At 32.9% G+C, this 20,099-nt stretch overlaps 1 protein-coding gene across 2 annotated transcripts; it reads right to left on the reverse strand.

Annotated features, from left to right (window-relative positions):
• Positions 1-1,200: 1,200 nt before the first annotated feature.
• On the reverse strand, positions 1,201-2,868 carry LOC121250175 (36.4 kDa proline-rich protein). 2 transcript variants are annotated; one of them, XM_041149168.1, is made up of 3 exons: positions 2,615-2,868; positions 2,017-2,584; positions 1,201-1,464 (listed from the first exon to the last, which is right to left on the reverse strand). In XM_041149168.1, the coding sequence occupies exons 1-2, from the start codon at positions 2,774-2,776 to the stop codon at positions 2,024-2,026; spliced, it is 723 nt and encodes a 240-aa protein (XP_041005102.1). In that variant the 5' UTR covers positions 2,777-2,868; the 3' UTR covers positions 1,201-1,464; positions 2,017-2,023. The 2 variants fall into 2 exon arrangements, with proteins under 2 accessions (XP_041005102.1, XP_041005101.1); XM_041149167.1 differs by having other exon boundaries at positions 2,017-2,868.
• Between the last annotated feature and the right edge of the window lie 17,231 nt (positions 2,869-20,099).

Raw genomic sequence — 20,099 nt, forward strand, 5'->3', positions numbered from 1 at the left:
TCCAAAGTTCAAATAATAATTAATTTCATAGCCCACAAAAAATAGTAAATATTATTCCATACCCAAGAAATTTAAATAAACTATATTTTTCCTCTAATTGTTTTGAATATGTAGTTTGTGGTTTTGCTAGATTTTTAAAATTCAATATCTACAAATAAATTTAGAATGTATTTTTTGAAAAATTTTAAAACCGAACAATGTATATATATATATATATATACATAAATATATATATATATATATTACATTTTTATATATCTCACTCTTAGTTATATTTATAAGTTGATATGTTAGTTTGGTCGGCTGATGATCATCATGTCCTTCAATTAAATCATATGCTAATAATTAAGACTTTTTTGTTTTTATCTTTTGTGGCCACCAATACCATGTGGGGGGCGGCTGAGTTCTCGTCAAGAACTGGGGCCACCCATGCACTATATATATGCTAGTCATTGCGTATTGTTCCAAAAAAAAAAAAAATTGTAATATTTTAGAAAGAAAAGTTATTTTTAATTAAAGAAATTTTATTTAATATTTATTTATAAAGAATTGCTTTTAACTAAAAACGAAATTGTCGTAAATATATATCATCATGAAGATCTAAGACGAAGTAGTAATGATTGCTAACAATTATGGTGCTCCGCACGTAGTTTGAATTGACTATGAAGCTTTTTCTAATCTCTCACTCACTTTTGGGAAAAAAAAAAAAAAGGAAAAGTGAAAAGGGGTAGAGAAATTTGTGTGCATAAGAATGGTGGGATTTCTTAACGCCCATTGGAATAACAAAAGCAGGACCCTCTCTCGTCTCTCTCTCCAATTATATCATGTGTAGTACTGTTCTACGGTGGGAAAAATCATCAGCTGTGAAGAATATAGTCAGATAAACCCCCACATTCTTATGTGAGGAATTCTTGCATGTTGCATGATTTGATATTTCGAGATAAAAATTAAAAATTAAATAAAATATTATTAAAATATTATTTTTTTAATAATATTATTATTTTTAGATTTAAAAAAGTTAAATTATTTATTATATTTTGTATAAAAATTATAATTATGATATGAGATTAGATGAAATGAATTGAGATTAACTCTCAGACCAAACCGAGCATTAAGAAATATATATATATATATTTATATATATATATATATATATATATTATAAACAAGGCCCGTAAGAATCCCACAAAAGATTTGAAATTAGACTCGAAAAGCTAGCATCTTTGATTGCTTCCTTGTCTAGCTTATAAGACAAAACAAACATGCAACAATCCCTTAATTAAAAAAACAAATGGTGGTGTACAATGTCGATCGCAAACATCCAGAATATAAATCAAGAAAAGGATAACATTTTCAGATAAAGAGAGATAAATGGTGGAGTGGGGGAGGAGGGGAGGAGGGGGATCGATGTGGCTCGACATCCTCTCATGTCGATTCCATCAGTCCAACCATCAATCTAGCAACCTGCAATCCAGTACATGAACATGGCATGGATCCAATGAGCCATTAATTTTTCTCCCAGCATAAATTAATTCAAATAAATAATATGTAATTCAAAGCTTAATTGTATATTTATTTGAATAATAGCATATTCAAGATAATTAAGAACAATTAGATAAGTTTAATACTTGATAAAAAAAATGGAATTAATGCTCTTTAATTTTTTTTTTTTTGGGTCTTGAGACTTGAAGACATTAATTTTGGTTCGGATTATGACGTGCTTTCTCTTGAATCTTTGCTACTGAGTGGACGAATGATCCTCTGTTTTTCTAAAAACTCCTAAGATTTTGCCCCCTCATGATAGCAAAAAAAAACAAAACATTACCAATGTTTTCGAGAGCAAAATGCAGTATTATCGCTCCCGACAAGCTTATACCATAAGCTTGCTGATAGGCAAATTAGGTTAACATCATCTTCAAATGCGAAATATAAAGATGAATATATATATATATATATATATATATATATATAATACATATAAGAGTTAGGGTTTGGAGATGAGGAGCTGCACTTAACTCGTTTTCTAGAGAGAGCAGGTGTAACCAGGAGGAGGTGTCTTCCCGCAAGTTACAAGGAGCTGGAGAGCAAGTGGTACAAAGATGTTAAGGTTGAGAAGCTTGAGCTTGAGAGTGGTGCACAAGCAAACCGCAGCCTCAAGCTCAACAAGCCCTTGCAGCACCGGGCAGCACTCGTTCACCACCGGATCTCCAAGCCCAATGTGCACCAACCCACCAAGAAGATCAACACAAGCACCCAGTTTCAACGTGTCAATGGGGCATGTTTCCTTGGCTGCTGGCGGCGGCGGGCACGGCTTTCCACTTGGTGTCTTCGGAGTTCCGGGTGGGTTCAGAATTGGAGGGAGTGTAACTGGAGGGAGAGTAACTGGGGGAAGAGTTACCGGTGGTTTTACTATCGGGGGTAGAGTCACAGGGGGAAGTGTCACCGGTGGTTTTACTATTGGGGGTAGAGTCACGGGGGGAAGAGTCACCGGTGGTTTTACTATCGGGGGTAGAGTCACTGGTGGTTTCACTATCGGAGGTAGAGTAACGGGGGGAAGAGTCACTGGTGGTTTTACAATCGGGGGTAGAGTCACCGGCGGCTGGGTAACTGGGGGCTTGACAATAGGGCCTTTAGAAGGCTTGCGCGGCTTGTGCGGCTTGTGCGGCTTGTGCTTTGTAGGGGTCTTTCCACAGGATCCACAGCCAAGAATGGGGGTGGCCGAGGAGATGAAAAGCATGCAAATGAGGAAGAGAGCATAAATCTTAGAGGATTCCATCTTCTTGGGTGTGTCTCTCTTTGGAACAAAGAGAGAGAGAGAGAGAGGAGGCCGTGACTGATATAGAGAGTGGTATAGTATTTGCACAGAGTAGAGGGTATTAATATAGGAATATATAGCGACGAGAGCAATCAAACAAGAAAGTAGAAACCCCAAGAAGCAGATCACGTGAACATGGGGCTAGCTAGTCTCAAAAAGACAGCTGACAAACTTTGCTAGTTGGCAATACCATACAGATGCAAGTATCCATATCAATTTCATGTTCATGTGCTAGCTAGCTAGATATTATTAGCACTGCTTTCCTACGTAATTGACAGTGCGTTGGTTTCTAATGGAATATTAGTGCTATATCTTAATTGGTAGCTAGGGATCAAAGCCATGTTTTAAAACACTAGTCAATGTTCTTGACACACCAAGTCTAAAGGAAATTTTTTAGTTCATGCAATTTTTCTCCATCTCAAAATTATATGGATATATAGTCGTTTTTTTTTTTTTTTTTAATGTAGTTTGGAACTGTTTCGATTACACTCACTATAACAAAAATTCATTTTTGGGACGAATTTTGTTTAGGACGAAATGAAAATTGTCCTAAAAAAATGAGATGTAAGGATGAAATTCAAATTTTGTTCCTAAAAAATGACGGAAGATGTTTATCATTCGAACACATTCAAATAGCATATATAGGGACGAAAAATTTCATCCCGAATAAAATAACCGTTCGAACAAAATAAAATAAACATTTGAATAGATATTATATATGGTTGAACGAGAATTTGACTCGTTAAGTGAAAAAATCTAGCAGGACATAAGTTATACGTTCGAATAACATGTAACAACATTCAAATGTCAAAGTTAATTAATGTTCAAACATATATTATGTATGATCGAATGAGAGATTGGCAGGTTAAGTCAATAAATTTAGCGGGATATTGACTTACCATTTGAACAGATTATGATACTGTTCGAACAAATATGTTAATTAATGTTCGAACGTAAAATAAAGAATTCGAACAGAAATTTATTTCAGAAATCTCTAAAGGGAATAGAGAAACGTTTGAACGTGATATATTTTGTTCGAATGGTTACATAATTTTTACAATTATTGATGACAACAAAATACCTTACTTAATTATGGATAAATATTTAATTTATATAAAAATTAACAATTAAATAATAGGAATAATAGAAATCAATAATTAATTTAGAAAAAACAAAAATAATTTAATTCAAAATTAAATTAAATTAACAAAACACCAAATTATTCATACTAAAAACAAAAAAATGTAAATAAAAGATACAAACTACTAAGATCCCAACTCTCTGCACACATCCTTGACTGCATCTAGGCATGTCTTTAGTTGTGTCAATCGAGTACTGATTGTGAGTTGAGTATCGGACATGTCATCAATCTCTATACGTAAGTCAGAGATGCTAGCATTAATCTTTGTATGTAAGTCAAAGATGTTAACATTCATCTTTGTACGTAAGTCAGAGATGCTAGCATTAATCTTTGTAAGTCAAAGATGTTAACATTTTTCTCTGTACGTAAGTCAGACAAGGCAGTATGGATCTTCGTACGCACTGCATCGATCACCGCTGATCTCTACACGCACTATATCTACCATCTCCTCATGAGCAGTTGTGCATGATGTCTTGGCTTGTGTGGATGTCTCACCAGTCGATACTCTACGATCTCCCAGGTGTGCATCTCTTTGAGTATTGATCCGATCTAGAATAGGACCAATAAGACAATGTCTCGAGTGTCCCATACTTCGTGACAGGGTGGAGGAGTTGATCGATCCCATCGGCTCCTGAACACGCTTAGCAATATTTGACAGGACCCTGGCATGTAACAGAAATTGAGTGATCAAGATTCCGAATGGCAATATATCCGTTGTAATGTACCGAGTCTCTGATCAAATCCTATCGAATATATAACCCACTAGGTCGATAGGAACGCCATGAGCGACGCGTATCATAAACTTTGCCCGATTCATGCCAACATTTGTCTTGTATTGTCGAGGATCAATGTTGTTAGCGATAATCAAGTTCATGATTTCGAAGAAACCAGATAAATCTGTCTTTTTGATACTCTTCGTCCCATCATAGGGAGGAGTATCTGGACCAACAACCAACTGCCTCACCTCATGATCAAAGAGGCCATCGAGTTCATTTGTATAAGATTACTCGTCCTTGGTCGTCTCCCCATCACCCGAAGCTGGAGACTCTCTAGGCACCACGTTCGGATATACAGTCAACAATTGAGGAATACTAATCTTACCAGTGAGTCTGTCAGCTGAAAATATAACTGAAGCTCATTAGATAGAGATCGTGTATGCCCCTCCGTCATTTGGGCTGGTACCACCAAGCTCTTTATATATAGAACTCAGAGACGATGTCAATATAAGAAACAAGGTCCAATGCTTCGTCCTTTTGGTCAAGGATTGGTGTCCAACCAAGATCATTAAAGACTAATATCAAGGAATGACCCTTCCAGATAAGAGTCATAAAGTCAGACATCTTCACCTAACGCTCTAATAAAATAGTCATCTCTCGAACTGTTTCGATGAAAGGTTGCCCTGGTTAGTCACGCTTACATCTCCTATAAGACATTATCAACTTGAAATTAAAAAAATAAAATATATATGTAATATTCATTATAAAATATAATAAATGAATATTCACAAAATTATATACTAAATAAAATAATGAGAAACTGTTTTATGTTATATCGTTTGATTGAATACCTAACTGTTCGAACGTTATAATTTTTACATTACCATTCAAACGTGAAACATATATGTTCGAAAACTAAAATTAAATCTAGTTCGAACGTATGGTGAACCAATCAACCATTCGACGTTTGAGTTCTTATCGTTTGAACGCATATAAAATCATTCGAACTGTATATGGATTGAACTCAACCATAGCTGAGTCAACTTAACGACCATGAAAATAAAAAGAATCCGCAGATTCCTTTCATTTTTCCACAAATAACCAGTACACAACAGTTGGTAAACAACCTACGATGGATTCCCAGCCACCTATGGTGGCCATCGACGAAAAAAATCAATTTTTCCTACTTTTTACAAATAATCTAACAAAACCTATATAAATCAACCATTATTTAATGTAAGGATTGTACCTCTTGAAAGGAATGAGTCTTCGACGACAGCGATGACAGCGTTCGACTGAGTTGGGTTACGTTCAAAATTTTGAATGGTTGTTATGGCGGCGACAACGACGTTCAAAAGCCTCCCTTGATACCTTATATGTACAGATCCGTTCGAACGGTTTTAAGACCATCCTACAATTTGAGCCATAGTATATACTGTTCGAACTGTGTTTATTTCAAATTTAGTAAATTAATTAGTTTTTTATATTTAATATATTATAGAATATATGATATATGATATATAAATAAAAAATATATCAAGTAAGTAGGACCAGATAACTGGAAGCAACAAAATATGAAACAGGAAATGAAAGAAATGATAAATCAGAGTATGCACAATTAAGAACAGACGGTAGAACCGACCATATGTATGAATGCATAATATAAAAAATAAATAGATGCAAAAATAACAATTTTCATTAAAATATAAGCTTAGTAAAATTACAAGTTTAAAATTACAAGTTTTAGACTTACAGAAGAATAGGTGGAGAAAGGTATGCGGAAGAAGAGAAGGAAAGTGAGTTTTGAAAGAAGGAGGAGAATTCAGCCTGCCTTCCTTGAACCAGACGTGCCCCTTTTATAGATGAAGGGGACGCCTTTTACAATAATTGAAATAGTAGAATAGAGTCCGTGAGTGAAGAGTAATTGAGACTGTTCATTCACGTGAAAGTAAAATCATGATGTCTTCAGATTGCTTTCTTAACATGTCTCGCGAGAGCATCTGTTTTGACATAAAGCAATGGGTATCTTTGACAGAAGGTAACTCGTCAGTCTGAGAGACAGCAGTCGTCCTTTGTCTAGTAGTGTCGGTAATGGAGCAATGGATCATTCATCGTCAGATAATCTTGGGGTTCCTTCGGAATCATGTCCAAAAATAGTTGAGTAGGGATCAGCCACAGAGGCCTCTGATGATGCTTCTGATGATGCCTCTGATTTTTTATCTTCATCAGAATTGTCATTTTCTAAGGATTTTTTAAAGAGTTGAATTAAATCATTTTTGCTTAATCCTTCAAGAACATTGGTATTCTTTTTGGATTTTGAGGATTTCTTAGTGGAGGAAGCGCTGGTTGCTTTTCCTCGTTATGAAGTAGTTGGTGAAGAAGGTGCTTGGATTTGAGGATATCCAGTTAAAACAAGATAACCATGTGTAATAGCAGGAAATTCTTCTTTATTCTGTAGATCTGGCGCAGTTTGTGGGAAGTCTCTGATCACATAATCAATAATGTTTTGGGTATAGGGAAACCTATCCCACCATTTTGTGAAAGCATAACGGACTAAGATATCACTATGTCTCTGATGGTTCCATTTCATGATCCAAGAAATCCTGTACCATTTGCAGAAATGGAGACAGTAAGGAAACTTAGCCATATTTTTGTCTGGTTTAGAACAAACAGCATTGGCAAAACATTTGAATGCTTTGAGTAGTGGATCAGGAAAGTTTTCAGGAATAGGACCAAACTGGCTCCACCATGTGAGAGACCAGAAAGGTAGTTTTCCTTTAAACTTTTTATCAAAATTGAGAAACCAGGAATGACTCATATCAGGAACTTGAAAAAATATGAATCTGTTCCAAGCATTGATGTAGTCATAATAGTTATAGGAAATATCCGTATTAGCAAGTCTTTTAAAAGTAAAGGGGTTGGTTCCCCAATCTTCTTCTGTTTTGACACGAAGAATATAAGCACTGTGGTAGATCAATTTTGTTTTATCAGTCTTGTCATAGATAAGTGTTATGACAATTGAATCAGTTTGGACTAACAGGCTGGAATAAAATTGAAGGTTGTTTGTGGAATCTTCAGGGATCCAGTAAAAACCAGTGGGAAAGTAAGATGAAGCAATTTTAAAAGAGTCTGTATATACAGACCGATTTGGTTCAATGTAAAATAGATTGGTTGAATGCATCTTTCGTATATACTCAGTTTTGGACTTTGGAAGTAAATACTGAGTAGTAGGTGCTGAAGCAATGACTTCGGCGTATGGATCATATGTGGTAGAAACAGTTGAAGCAAAAGAAGCAAGTTGAATTACTTTGCCAAGGGTAGTGAACCTATTGGCAATTTCAACAGGTGAAGCTGGCTCATTTTTTATGTGTTTTCTGCCAGGGAGGGGGGGTGGAGAAGTTGTTTTTTTTTTGTTTTTTCCTTTTTTCTTGCCCATGATTTGGTGTCTGCAAGAATTCACGGGTAAGAAAATCAAGGATAGAATTATTAGAACCTTTGATATATTCAATATCAAAATAAAAAATACTTAAAATAGCTTGTCATCATGCAAAAATATATTTTGATGCAATGTTTTCAACATCTTTTTCTAATACATACTTAGCACTTTTGCAATCAATTCTTAGTAACAACTTCTTATTAAGCAAATCACTTTGAACTTTAGAGATACATAGTACTATAGATAATTTTTTTGTTAATAGTACTATAATTACTCTATGCAGGGTTCATACTCCAAAATGGAAGCGATCTATTTGTTCAGAAGAGTCTGGCAAAACAATTTGTTTCAGAATGCCACCATAACCAATGTTAGAGACGTATGTTTCAACAATTTTAAAAGAATCATTAGTAGGAATGCCAAGACACTGAAGATTTTTGACATGTACCTTGATCTGTTTAACAATGTTAGTATGAACTTCTGATCAAGGAGGAGGATTTTTTTGTAGTCGTTGAAACAAAGGACGACATTGTTTCCTCATAACTTGGTAGAATTCAGCAACATAATTAAGAGAACCAAGAAACCTTTGTAATTGGTTTTTGTCAAGAATGACATCTGGAAATTTGTCAGCAAATTTAATGGCCCGATTAATGGGTTTGATTTTGCTTTCAGAGATGTCATAACCAATGAATCAGATCTTGGTCTGAAACAATTTGATTTTCTTGGCTGAAACAACAAGACCATTTAGTCTAATGATATCTAGAAACGAATTCAAATGTTTCCAGTGTTCATCAATAGACTTGGAGAATATGAGTACATCATCAATATAGACAATGGTGAAATGGGTGAATGAGTTAAAAATGTCATTCGTGATGTTTTGGAATTCACTAGGGACATTTTTTAAGCTAAAAGGCATCACATTCCACTCCTAATGTCCAAAAGGAGTATTGAAAGCAGTCTTATACCGGTCTGACTCTTCTATCTGGATTTGCCAAAATCCTGATTTTAGGTCAAATTTAGAAAAAACAACAGCATCACTTAACCGATGAATCAAGTCATTTTTGTTGGGGATAGAGTACTAATCTACTCTAAGACTTTTTTCAAATGTTTGTAATTAATAACCAGGCGAGAGGTCCCTCTCTTAATCTCAGCATTCTTCTGGATATAAAAGGCTGCACAGGATCAAGGAGACCTACTATGCCTAATTATATTTTTATTGAGTAGATCAGTGATTTCTTTTTACAAAATTCTAAAGTCTCACTATTCATTTGAATAGGTCGAGCTTTAGTTGGAATATCCTTTTAATTAAAATCTTTGATATAAGGAAGAGTAATAACATGTTTCTTCCTATTCCAAAAAGCATTTGGTAAATCAGAACAAACATAAGAAATTAAACGTTTGTTAAAATCATCAATTTTGGATTGAAGTAAAGCACTAGATAATTATTCTGAAACTTTCTTATATTTGATTTCCTGTTGAAGGAAATTCAAATGTTTGGTTTTTGCAGAAAGCAAAGATTTCAGACTTTTATCTGTATCAATTTCAAATCATGAAGCAAATTTAAATTTGAGTTTTTGCCTAAAAGGATCAGTAGTGATACCGTGCTTCTCAATCAAAAAAGGATATAAAGAGGAAATAAAAGGGATTCCCAAAATTACTTTATCAGACATATTTCTGACTAAAACAGAGGGAATTTTAAAACAGACATTATCTTGACAAACATGAGCAATATTAAGCTCATAATTGATCTTCATCTGAGATCCATTTGCCGAGAATAATCTTTCAGTAGATTTTTCAAAATATTTACTAGGTAATATATATATATGATATATCATATAGTGATTTCATATATAAATGCTATAATGTATAGTATTAGTATATGCTAATCATAATATCATATACTATATACTAATCGTATATAATAATACCATATAGTATATTAGTATAATAGTATATACTATATGATAATATACTATATGATATAGTATTATAATATCATATACCATATAATATCATATAATATATACCATATTATAATATATCATATATCACTATAATATAGTACTATATATATTATAGTACTATATAGTACATGTTATATCACTATATCACTATACTATAGTATCATTGATATACACTATATAACTTGTTATACACTTGTTGTTTATAATATTATAATTTTTATAACTTGTTATACATAATACTATAACTTGTTAATATACTATACCTTAATATCATATAATAATATACTAAACTATACTATACTATACAATACTAAACTATACTACTATAACTTGTTAATACTATAACTTGTTAGTATACTATACTATAACTTATAATACTATACCTTAATTAATATACTATACTATATTATATTATATTAAACTATATAATACTATCATATAATAATATACTAAATTGTACTATATTATACAATACTAAACTATATTATACTATATTATACTATACTAAAATAATACTAATACTATACTAGACTACACTACACTACACTATACTATACTATACTATACTACACTACACTATACTATAGTCTAATACTTTACTATACTATACTAATACTAATACTATAATACTATATATAAATAAGTTAATAACTATATAAATTACTATAACTATATTAAATTACTATAACTATATTATAGTATTAGAATATATAAACTATAAACTAATACTAATACTATTCTAATAGTGTACTATACAATATGATAGTTTATGATAGTATATATTATAGTATATATACTATGATATAATGCTTATATATATATATGATATATATTATAGTATTATACTATACTAGTATTAATATAGTATTTATAATATATACTCATAAAATATATTATGAGTATATGATATATATTAAGATGTATTATTGTTCGAACGGTAGTAACTTACGTTCGAACATAATAAAAATATTTGAATGTTTTTTTCTAGCGGCGATTCACGTTCGAACGGTGGCTAGGGTTTGTGGCAGCTGCTGAAATGGTTGCGGGAATATTTCTCGCCAATCCTTGAGCATCAGATTAAAGTTTGAACAGTGTTACGAAAATTTTGTCAGCTGGAAAAATTGCATGCTGAGAAAATTTTTACATTCGAAGATAAATGTGAGGTGTTTGAACAGTATAGATTTTAAAAGGTCGCGCAGGCGATGGTTTTTTTTGTTGTAATAAGCGTTGTTTTAATCAGAATGGTAGCGTTTCAATTCAATGACCTTGTTACAACGACATTTTGTCACCGTAATAAGTTCAAAAATACTAAATCTGGGTTAAATACCACAAATCACTCCTAGCGCCGCACACTCTTCATTTCAAATTTCTTCTTCGAATTCCAGAGAGTGCTGAGGTATTTGAGTGGCTTTTTTCTTCAGAAATTCAGAGAGAGAGGTACTCACACTTGAGTTTAGAGAGAGACAAAGAGTAAGAAAGATAGAGATAGAGTGAATAAGATTGAGGGACCGTTTTGAGAAATAATTGCACCAAATGTTTCCAAGAGTTTAGCTTTGGTAAATATTTATGCACCTTAACTCATGTTCTTTATTGTAAATTTTAGATATTTACTAATTTTATTGTATCCCCTAAATGTTGTTTAAGTCTTTTGTGCTTATTGGATTGTTTGGAATTGCATTGAATGTAAAATCTCTTATTTCTACTCATTATAATCTATATCTATGTTTGTCTGTGATACATGATTTGTGTTTGTGAATAATCAGTGGGTTGTTTTACGTTTGTCTGTCTACATCTATTTGTTTGTCTATATTGATGTTGTTTTGCGTTCGAGTCTAGAAACTGGATTGAAACTGTTTGAATAGTATTTGTTACCATTCGAACAATATTTGTTACATTTGAACTGTATATGTTACATTCGAATGGTAATTCTGCATTCGAACGTACACTATATACATTTGAACGTGCATTTCCACAATAGATTACGCAAAACTCTAATTAAATTCCAAAAATGTATTTTAAATTATAATACAATATAACACCATAATAATAAACATAATGAGAATATAATTAATACTTAAAAACATAATAGACAATAAGAGGTTATCATAATAGACATAATAATAAACTATAATTAATACTTAAAAATATGCACCCAAGTGAATAAATATACTAATAAAAATACTTAGTCAAAAGTAGTTAACATAAATAACACAATAGAACAACATAATAATAAACTATAATTAATACTTAAAAACATGCACCCAAGTGAATAAATATACTAATAGCACAATTGATTAGATTTAAGAAAATCATATAGCACAATTTATTAGATTTAAGAAAATCATATTACACAATTTATTATATTTAAGAAAATCATCTAGCACAATTGATTAAATTTAAGAAAATCATATAGTACAATTAAATCATATAGCAAAAAAATAATACCTTAATTATATAATTATCTGTTGTATGATATATTCTTGTATCCTAAATTGTTGTTGCGCATTACATGAGAGTAATTGTATGTTGCATCGAAATAAACTTTAGACCCGTTCGAGAGTTATCAATCACATTGAACGGTTGATTGATAACTCTTGAATTATCTAGAGTGGACAGTTTGAATTTGTAAGATCATTCTCGCAAACTATTCGATTATATCTATTCACGCCGATATTATGATTTTGGTAAAGTCAACCCTTGTTGTTCTCCGGATATGTAGTTTCAGTGATGGTGCATCGACGTTTTATTCATTCCAATTAAGGTCATAAAATGGACATATTACATCGATTCTACAACGAATATTATATTTTAGAGAGCTAACAGTACAATCTTGTTAAGGTCGAGGCACTACTAGAGGCATAACGTTGGAAACATATCGTAAAGTGGTTAACATTTATGAAAAATATACTGAAGGTGAATGACAACCAACATTTTGGCTTGCATCGATGTGGGTGCTCTTACACGAACTAGAGGTAGGCAGCGAGGCCCCGTATCTCTTTGCCCCACCCCCGCATGGTGGGGCGGGCAACCCCGCACCCTACCCAACGGGGCGAGGTATCTCGCCCCCAAGATGCAGGGGCTTGGGACAAGGGTGAAAACCGCACCCCCAGCCCATGCGGGGCGAGGGGCCGGGTGGGGGATACCCCGCACCGTATGGTGCGGCTAGCACCCCTAATACGAACTTATGCATTTTTTGTTACGAGTTTATAGTAAAAAGTTCCCCCAAGGTGTGAAAGAGTTTATCAAGAAACATTGTTTGGTAATATTTAAATAATTGATTTATATTAATATTATTTAATATGTATATAAAATTTAGAATATTCATGGTGATGATATCTTTCTGTATATATTTTTTTAAGGATGATTTCAAACTAAATTTTAGTCTGAGATAGGAGTGTAAGACAGTCGATGAGCTTATATGTAATGCATTCCGCAAATATAATCAAGGTGTCATCAGCATTATAATAAGTTTAAAAATAAGGAAGGTGCACACCAACATCATTTTCAGGATGTCCGACCTTCCTATTGGAAAAAATTTTGTGACATGTTTGAGGATCCATCATATAAGATAAATTAAATGAATTTTTTTACGTGTCCTATTTATAATTTTCGCTTTTTAATATTTACAAGTTCTATGCAAGAGCGAAGTTCTATAAACAAAACAAATAGATCGAAGTTGAAGATTCATCATCATGCAGGCTCAAGACCTTTTCATCGCCTCTCTAAGAAATTGGTGGTGCTATTTTATTTTTTGATTGTATATTATTTTTTATTTGGAGGTATTCTAGTGACTTTATATCACAACAAATGTCTCTTATAGTAAGAGTCAGATACCAATTATGATCTAACAAAATTATATGTTGCATCACGTACTGATCGTAACGGAGAGTGGACTCATCCCAATGCTCATGAGAATTATGTAAGTATTATAATCTGTTTTAATTAAACATATTTGAATATTCGTGACTATTAATTTTTTCTCTTATGTGTAGGATAAAATAGTTACCCTACGTGTTGAATCTGCGTTAGATCAAAATTCCTCAACAAGTGATGTTGAAATTTTTACACAAGTTCTGGATCAACATTCAGGATATTTGAGGGGTTTGGGTCTCTGTGTAAAGCCTTCTAGCTCTTCCTCATCGTCCGGGTTTGCCTCTAACACCTCTATAGCATTAAAGAAAGCTAATTTCAAGTTCGAAGAATTGACTACAATACAACATGAGTTAGAGACTCAATTGACGAAACAAGCAAATATGGATATGCACATGAAACAATATGAACAACAACAAGAAGAGTTCATGAGAGAGGTGTAACTCCAAATGCATATGCTTGTGCAATAATTCAGGTCTCAAAGCAACTGATTTACATTATATGTACAGATTTTGGGATCTATTTTTTTACGAAGGACGCTAGTACTACTGTTATATTTATTTAGTTTGCACTTATCAGACTACTTTTATAGGTATTGAACAAATTATAATGTATTTTTTTAAAATATTATGTAAGTTTATTTGGCTTTTCATTATTGGATAAAATAAAATAGTTATCGTTCGAACGACAAAAAAATATTCAAAAAAAATAAGTAAAATCATTCCAACATTGATATAGAACATTCGAATATCATTGGTATTAAATGTTCGAACAATACTTTAAACTGTTCGAATGAAGTCATCGAACATGAAATAAACGTTCGAACGTCATCTCATAACAGATCGTTCGATCCTATTATGGTCCGATCGAACATCTTACTCAATACGTTCAAACATATTTTACTGTTCGACCATTAAATTGTTTGTTCGGAAGTTTCCTCATGCCTATTTGGTCAAACGGACTGCTATCAATCGATCACTCATGAAGGACGCGTTCAAACATCAAGTTTACACCATTCGAACTTTATTTTGGGATGAAATTCAATCATCCAAAACAAAATATTCCGTTCAAAAGCAATTGAACCGTTTTGCTCAAGTTGTTCCCAAAAGATATTTTTTGTGACAAAAATGATATTTTCATCTTAAAATGTCTTTTGAGACAATGTTATTGGTACAACTTTGGGAAGATTTTTTTTCATCTCAAGAAATATTTTGGGAAGAAAATTTTGTCCCAAAAAACCACTTCTGTTGTAGTGTCTGATCATCAGAAACTAAAATTCTAAACATATATAACAACTTTTTATGTATGTCATGTTGTCAAATTTATTCAATAACGTAGCTAGCTTGTGATGGTAGTGATAAGTCATGAAGATCAATATATAACATCAAATTAGTACGTACATGCAACTTTCTCGATTTTCTTTTACCTGCAGAAGTACTAGATCATTAGAAATGAAGAGTAAATACTCGTATATTTGTTTCAATAATATACTGCAAGAGAATGCTATCAAATATATATATATATATATATATACTGCATGGGAGTCATTCTGTATACACCTTAATTTAGTATATTCTTACAGCGGTTCGATATGCGCAGTAGCGCAGTGCATGATGACCGATTTACATTAAATTAAAATAGATCTTATAGCTAGGTTCAATATTTCTGTGGCAAGTACAACTATCATGCTTAGCGGGTCTTTAATTTGTTTAGATATTTATTTATGTGCATGCATACGTGCAGCTCATGCATCTTTCCCTTCATCATCGCCTTTTTTTTTTTATCAAGAATTTTGACGTCGGACAGAATAACGATTATTTTGCAGGCTAGTTTCAACAGATAATTCATAGGAAAGAAAACAAGAGAATCGCCCAAAAACACAGAGAAAACGTCTCTGATGTTCAATTCAATTATCAATATTCAAGAGTGACCAAATCAATCCACAAGCCGGGCTGTAATAGCAAAAATCGATTGTATTGAAATTTTACCAAAAATAGCAAAATCTCAATAATCATGCAAAAATTAAATACGTAAATAAAGAAGTAATCTACCAAGAATCGAGTTTAGAATCACTTTCAAAATAGTAAATGAAATATTACCACAAAAGAAAACAAATAACTAAAAATAGGAAATCGGAGGGAAAAACAGTGGAATTTGGCTTCAAAAATGATGCACACCGAGCATAGCTGGGTGCTCACGACATGCGCGTCGAAAAGGGTTTTCTGAATTGGAGTCATATGCGCGATTCTGATAGCCGTAATCAAGGTTGTGGCCAAAACATCGAAACGTGCCCAAAACTGTCCCAATCAAGGAAATATCACGATTTTCTGCCCTCTTTGCGCTGATTTGCCACCTCTAGATATTTCAACACAATCAACATATAGTCTGACAATTCAGCATTATCTGACTCAGATCCTCCTACATCAAATTTACTCCACAAAAGTACCAAAGTTTGCAGTACTTTTGTTGTGTTGTCTTCATCATATATAGTACTTCATTCTAATTAAATCAATCTTGTTGGATAATTTTCTCCCTCAATTGGTAAAGTTACATGAAAAGTACCGGACATTGACAGAGGCAAATCAAATTATGGGATCCTGAGATTTACATCTAGCTAGCTAGTTTAGCTGGTATGTACGCCCTTCTTTGTGGCATATATATTTATATGTAGAAATATGTGTGAAACTTGTTAAACTTATCTGAAATGGGTTGGAGATGTCGATCTCATATATGGATATATGTAGATCCTTTAATTTTAGTTTGTGTTGACCCACACCTAGCCGACGATTGTCAATAATAGATGTTTGTGCGCGAGACATGATGAGAGATTTCATCTTTTATTTTGATTGCTTATAAATTATAATGCATATCTTTTGTTTGAAGGCGCCTGGCCTGCAAATTATGCATGGAAAAAGGTATCGGCCTGATCTTAGAACAGATCATGATTTATATATGATCAATATTTCCAAACAAGATATATGGTAATAACTATGCAACAATATGTAATTAACAGAGAGTGGCAGACGTTGATCTTGAACTGGCCCCTGGGAAACCGTACAGCTATGCAAGCATGTGCAATGGTGGGGTTAGAGGAAGAGAGAGAAAGAAGAAAAGGAACATACAGTGAGAAACCGTAAGGAATGTGGGGGTGAAAGGGTCATGGTCATGGGTCTGGAAGTTCGTCCGTGAGTGAGTGAAGAGGCTGGAAATTTTGTAAGGTTGTGGAATCCGTGATTCTGCATTGCTAGCTAGCTAGCTCACTTTGATGTGATCGGTCTCCTGGCCTGCTTGCTTTAACCCTCTCTTGCATCAATTTATCCTCTCTTGAGTATCAAATTATTGTTCTTTCCCTTAAAAAAGACGCACTACTACTGTATCTGTATGCAAGAAATTATAAACTTACCCAAAATCAACCACTTGTCATTGGTCCCAGTAGTAGTACTGCTAGAAGCTGGGCAAATATATCATATGCTATAGATCATCAATGTGTTTTCATTTTCATTTCCTTTGGTTAAGTTAAGAAAACATATCTATTGACGAAGCAAGTTAAAAAGCTAGGGTACAAGATTAACACATGCATGCCAGCTCACATGCCATTCATGATCTCTTCTAGCATGTACGTACGTACATGCCACATGCATTAAAACATGCAATATCAGAACAACTCTAGACAGTATCACAGCTAGCTGCAGAACAGCAACCACTAAACACATGCAACGCAGCATATAGCAGCAACAAGCGGCATCAAATTATAAACAAAAGAACTTCATTTTCACCCAAAAATTGAAAGAGAAGGAATAATAATGAACGTTCATTATTGTCATGCCAACTGCCAAGAGATGCATCGTACTGCATGCATGTGGTTGAAAAATGATGTGTGTGTGTGTGTATATATATATATAATGCGTACTCGATCGATCTATAATACCCTTTGCATGGCAGGCATTTTATACATATATAGATGGACGTTTCAAGCAGGGATCGATGGAGTTTAATTCATTACGGCCAATAGTGGCCAATTAGTAATTACCGACAAAATTCATTAATTACTACTACTGACATGTATGGCCGTCTTAAATCCAGGCCACTATCTCTTGATCTTGATTTCTTACTAAACAACAAGAAAGCTCAACAAAAAATAACAGAATTCGGTAAAAAGAGAAAAAATCAAGAGGAGAGAGACGAAATAATAGTAAAGAATTGCTTAGGTTGAGTTACAGTGTACATCTAAATTTGACCTAAAGTGTGGATTTACTGTTGTTGAAAGTTACTCTTAAAATGAATTTATCTAATTCTAGCACATTTTTAGATTTGACTTTATTTACCCATTTCTGTAAAATTTCTAGCAAGAAAATGGGAACATATCGCGAGACCAAACAGCCAAACCGATGCACAAGTGCCATACCGTGTTTGGTGGATAAAACACAGACCCTATTAAGTACCCTGTATGTTTTTTTCTTTCTATTTTGTCGCGCGTGTTGTCTGTATACAGTAAGAATTCATGGACGTAGGGTGCTGCAGTGGAATCCAATGGCTCAGAATCTCTCCACGAAATTCATGGCTACAAATGAATGCATTAATGCTTACTCTATCTCCCATGCCTGAAATCTGTGGGTTGTCAATGATCTAGTGGTGCTGCCTTTCTCTGTGATCTTGTACTCGGATAGAACACAGCCACTGATCCACAGGACGTTCGATGTTTTATTTATTTATTTCGCAGCAAAAACTTAAAAAAAAAAAAACAAAAAACAAAAAAAGTTCTTGTTTCCTGCAATAATGTCAAAATGGTGCACGTGGTGAGAGAAGAGATATGTAAATGATGAGGATGATGATGGTGATAATATTCAATTGTTTATGCATTTTGAGGAGATCAGATCATGATTCCACCGCGGCAATGAAATGATATATACGTGATGATCAGATCATGTTCATGTAGCAGGAGCAGGCAGTCACTGCTTATAGATGTGGTTTGGATTTAAAGATGAATTGAGAATAAAAGTGAGATAAATTATAAATAGTAGTGAGATTTGTGAGTTAAAATTGATGAATAATAATAAATAGTAGTGAGATGAATTAATATATATAAGTTGAGATGAATTACGAATACAAACCGAACTAATGTCATGGACATCCTCCACATGACATGAGCCATGCACGTATGATCTCTCATCATAAAAAAGTTATAGATTTTAGAGTTTTTAGAGTACTGCAGTTGTACTGAATCTATGAGTAAAAATTGAAAATTAATTTTTTTTATAAATTTTATATTTATTTTTTTAACACTTCAACACTACGACAGTAACTATAATTATTTTGATTGTAAACTGTAAATGATCTACAGGACTGGTTCATTCGACTCACTTACTGCATTACCGATTTGACGCTCCAGGGTATTCATTTGTGCCCCAGTAGCTTGGTCTGTCTGTATAATTTGCAGTTGGCAGACATTGAAAGTTAATCATTCAATAAAAAATTTTGCTTTTAGATGGTTTTGGAATATTTATTTTCAAATTATTAACACTTAAAAGTTGAAATTTTTAAAAAATTTTAAGATTTAAATTTTTGTTACAAATTAATAGCTTGGAGGTATATTTTTTTAAAAAAATAAAAAAACGGTATCTTAATTGGAAAAATTTAATTATAAGCGATTATGCGTACTAATACACGCACACATTCAATATGAATATTGGTCAGAAAGTAGATTTTATTGAAAACAATACTAATTTGAATTTAGAATATGAAAGCAATAACATTAATATACAGATTGGTATGTAAACTTGCTTGTACATAACAAAACTCATCTTAATTTTATTAATAAACCTTAATTTATAACGGATGAACATCTTATACAAAAAGAGCAAAGAGTTACAATAGAAATCTGAAACTCATGTTCTTAAGAATCCGGAGGAATATCATCCACACTATTTACGAATAGAACTCTTATCAAATTCTTTATTGCATGTTTGATGCAGAGTACATAAAAGTTGGCATTAAGTCTCGTTTGTTTTCGCAGATGAGACGAGTTGAAATAAAAATTAAAAGTTGAATAAAATATTGTTAGAATATATTTTTTTAATATTGTTTTTGTTTGAAAATTTGAAAATTTTTATTATTTAAAAATTTTAAAAAAAAATTATAATGACTAGATGAGATAAGAATG

This window comes from Juglans microcarpa x Juglans regia, chromosome 2D (genome assembly GCF_004785595.1).
Source record: "Juglans microcarpa x Juglans regia isolate MS1-56 chromosome 2D, Jm3101_v1.0, whole genome shotgun sequence".
Lineage (NCBI taxonomy): Eukaryota > Viridiplantae > Streptophyta > Magnoliopsida > Fagales > Juglandaceae > Juglans > Juglans microcarpa x Juglans regia.